This window comes from Parus major, chromosome 23 (assembly GCF_001522545.3).
Source record: "Parus major isolate Abel chromosome 23, Parus_major1.1, whole genome shotgun sequence".
Lineage (NCBI taxonomy): Eukaryota > Metazoa > Chordata > Aves > Passeriformes > Paridae > Parus > Parus major.
In genome coordinates, this window is record NC_031791.1 from 5,645,795 (window position 1) to 5,648,785 (window position 2,991).

At 66.1% G+C, this 2,991-nt stretch overlaps 1 protein-coding gene across 1 annotated transcript in view; it reads right to left on the reverse strand.

The window, feature by feature from the left end:
* The window catches only part of SERINC2 (serine incorporator 2), a 12,724-nt gene extending 12,254 nt beyond the window's left edge, over positions 1-470 (reverse strand). Inside the window, exon 1 of the mRNA XM_015648978.3 lies at positions 349-470. Coding sequence (XP_015504464.1) covers positions 349-387 — 39 coding nt within the window. The 5' untranslated portion in view covers positions 388-470. The remainder of the gene's footprint in view (positions 1-348) is intronic.
* Between the last annotated feature and the right edge of the window lie 2,521 nt (positions 471-2,991).

The window sequence follows — 2,991 nt, forward strand, 5'->3', positions numbered from 1 at the left end:
GGGGTCCCCCGCATCCCCCCCATATCGGGGGTGTATCCTGCCGGGGGTCCCCCGCATCCCCCCCATATCGGGGGTGTATCCTCCCGGGGTCCCCCTGCGATCCCAGGGGTGCATCCCGCATCACCCTGCTGCCCTCCCTCGGACCCCTCCGCGTCCCGGGGTAGCGGGGCACATCCCCGGGGTGTCCCTCAGCCGGGCACATCCCCGGGGTGTCCCTCAGCCGTCCCCGGGCCTCCCCGGACCCTCCTCCGGTGGCGCAGCAGCCGCGACTCGCCCGCCTTGGGCCGCGCCCGCCGCTGCGGCACCGCAAGCGCTCCGGTGGCCCCCCCGCTCCGGGCGGGCACTCACACAGCTGAGCAGGGAGCAGACCCCGAGACAGGCCCCCATCGTGCTGCCACCGCTCCCGGCTCCCTCTCGCTCCCGGCTCCCGGCTCCCGGCTCCCGGCTCCCGGCTCCCGGCTCCCGGCTCCCGGCTCCCGGCTCCCGGTCCCCGCCGCCGCCGCCCTGGCTCCGCCCAGACCGGGGAGCTCGGGGCGGCCGCTCCCGCCGCGCCTCCCCCGGGGCGGCCCCTACGGCGGCGGAGAGGAGAGCGAGAGAGGGTCCGGGCCCCTGCCGACCGCAGGGAGCCCCTCCATGGCCCCTCCATCCTCACTCCGCCCCCTTCTCCATCCCTCTCCATAGCCCTCCCTCTCCCTTTCACCCTCCTCCATCTCCTCTCCGTGCCCGGTTACTGCCGGGGGGACCCCACCTACACATGGGGACGGGTCTGGGTGGGGGCTCTGGGACATCGCCAGGACAGGGGGGGATGGCCAGGAACCCTGCTAGAAGCAACCGGTGAGAAGGGGCCATGGAATTCCAGAAGGGTTTGGGTTGGAAGGGACTTAAATCCCACCCAGGGATTTAAATCTCCCCTTTTCCAATCTCAAGCCATTCCCTGTGTCCTGTCCCTCCAGGCCTTGTCCCCAGTCCCTCTCCAGCTCTCCTGGAGCCCCTGCAGGCCATACTGGGAGGCTGACTGGAGCCTCAGGAAGTTCAACAAGGTGAAAGGACAAAGTTCAGTTCTTCGGGAGAACAACCCCAGACTCCCATGTGAAATGGAGACCACTCAGCTGGAAAACAGGGAAAGGCCCTGGGGTGCTGCTGGGCACCGGGGGAACACGAGGCAGGCAGAAGGTGAGAGGTGTCCTGGGCTGCACCAGGTCAAGGGAGGGGTTCCAGGGTGGTGTGTCCCGTTCTGGGCTCTCCAGAACAAGAGGTGTGGGCATGCTGGAGAGTCTCCAACGAAGGGCCACGAAGGTAATGAAGGGTGTGGAGTATCCCACGTGTGAGGAAAGGCTGAGAGGCTGGGGCTGATGGGTCTGGAGAGGGGTTTGGGGGGTCTCACTCGTACAGAAACACCCACTGCTGTCACTGGAGAAGCTGATCAGGCTGGCTGAGCTTGGCTTCCCCTGCCCTGTCACCCTTAATGTGCCTGGAAATGATTCCCAGGATCAGCTCCTCCATCTCCTTCCCAGGGATTGAGGCTGATGTGTCCACAGTTCCCGGGGCCCGCCCTGCCCTTCTGGAAGGAAGGCAAGAAGTGACATTCCAGACTCTTCCAGACTCTTCTCTCCATCCCCACGGTCAGTGAAAGGTTGTTGAGAGGGTTCTCCTCCTGCAGGAACCCTTCTTGCTGGGTTTGACATCCAGCTCCAGCATTCCCAGTGCTCCCAGCAGCCCCACCAGGCTGAACCCCCTCCCCTGCAGGGCCAGACCCCGGGTCAGGGGCTGAGGGTGGCACAGAGCAGGTTTTTCCTGCTCCTCCTGCCCAGCCACAGCCTGGCACACCCTCCCAGGGCACTGAGGGCTCTGCCGGGTGTGATTCAGGGCCTGGGATAAACCGGGAGGTGCCAGCCCACTTCCACACCCTAAATTTAGACAGAGGAGGAAGCACGTGAGAATGTGACAGCAGCAGCCTTGGGGGCGCAGGGCTGGGGCCAGATGTCCCCCGTGTCCTTGAGGAAGAGGAGGGTGTCACACTTCTTGCTCCAGAGGGAAAGCTCCGGGGCTTGGCCCCTGACCAGCAGTTGGCACAAATGAATAAAGGATTGTCTGAGCCTCTGTGGGCTCCCAAAATCTGCTGGCAGGGCTCAGCCCTGCAACGGGAGAGGTGAGCGCCCGAAAAGTGATCCCAGCTGGTCTCAGGTTCCTCCTTCCCGGAGGCGCTGGGGGGTGTGCGGGGACCTCCTGCCCCGGCACGGGTCTGGCAGCGCCCCCGGCCCCGGGACACGATGGGCTGGCTCTGCCACAGCCCCCGGCAGCGCTCGGGGGGCTCGGCCAGCTCCCGTCTCCTCCTGGCAGAGCCCTGTGACAGAATGTCCTTCAGTCGCTGTCCCCTCGGGCAGGACAGATCGGCCGGGCAGGTGTTTGTCCCCCCGCTGTCCTTGCGGGCACACGAGGAGCAGGAATCCTTGCAGGGACCGGTCCCCCCCGCCGCTGTCCCCTCCTGGTCCCTCTGATGGTGCCACCAGGTGGCAGTGCCGGAGTGGGGACACCGGGGTCGGTCACTGCGCTCCGGCCCTACTGCCACCAGGGCCAGCATCACTCCCCCGCTGCCCCCGTGTCCTTGTCCCCGTGCCGGGAGGGGCTGTGGCCAGCGAGGGCTGTCCCGGGCGGGCGGGACCCAGCGCTGGGACAGCCCTGCGACAGCAGTGCCACAGGTGACAGAGCCGTGATGGGCCCCGGACAGAGCAGCTGTCACAGGGGGATGAGGAATGGGAGGTGTGGGGTGTCAGCAGGGCTTAGGGGGTGCCTCCAGCCATGCCAGCCCCTGTCCCGCTGATGGGAGCATCCCTGCATCCCCAAAAAACGCTTCTTTTTCCCCCTCTGCTTCTTCTCCTGCATCCCTCAGCATCCCCAGGCATCTTTGTCCTGGTGTGATTCATGAGGGCTTGGGGCTCTCAGAACCCCAAATACAGCTCATTAGGGCTCGGGGTTCCCAAAACCCCAAAT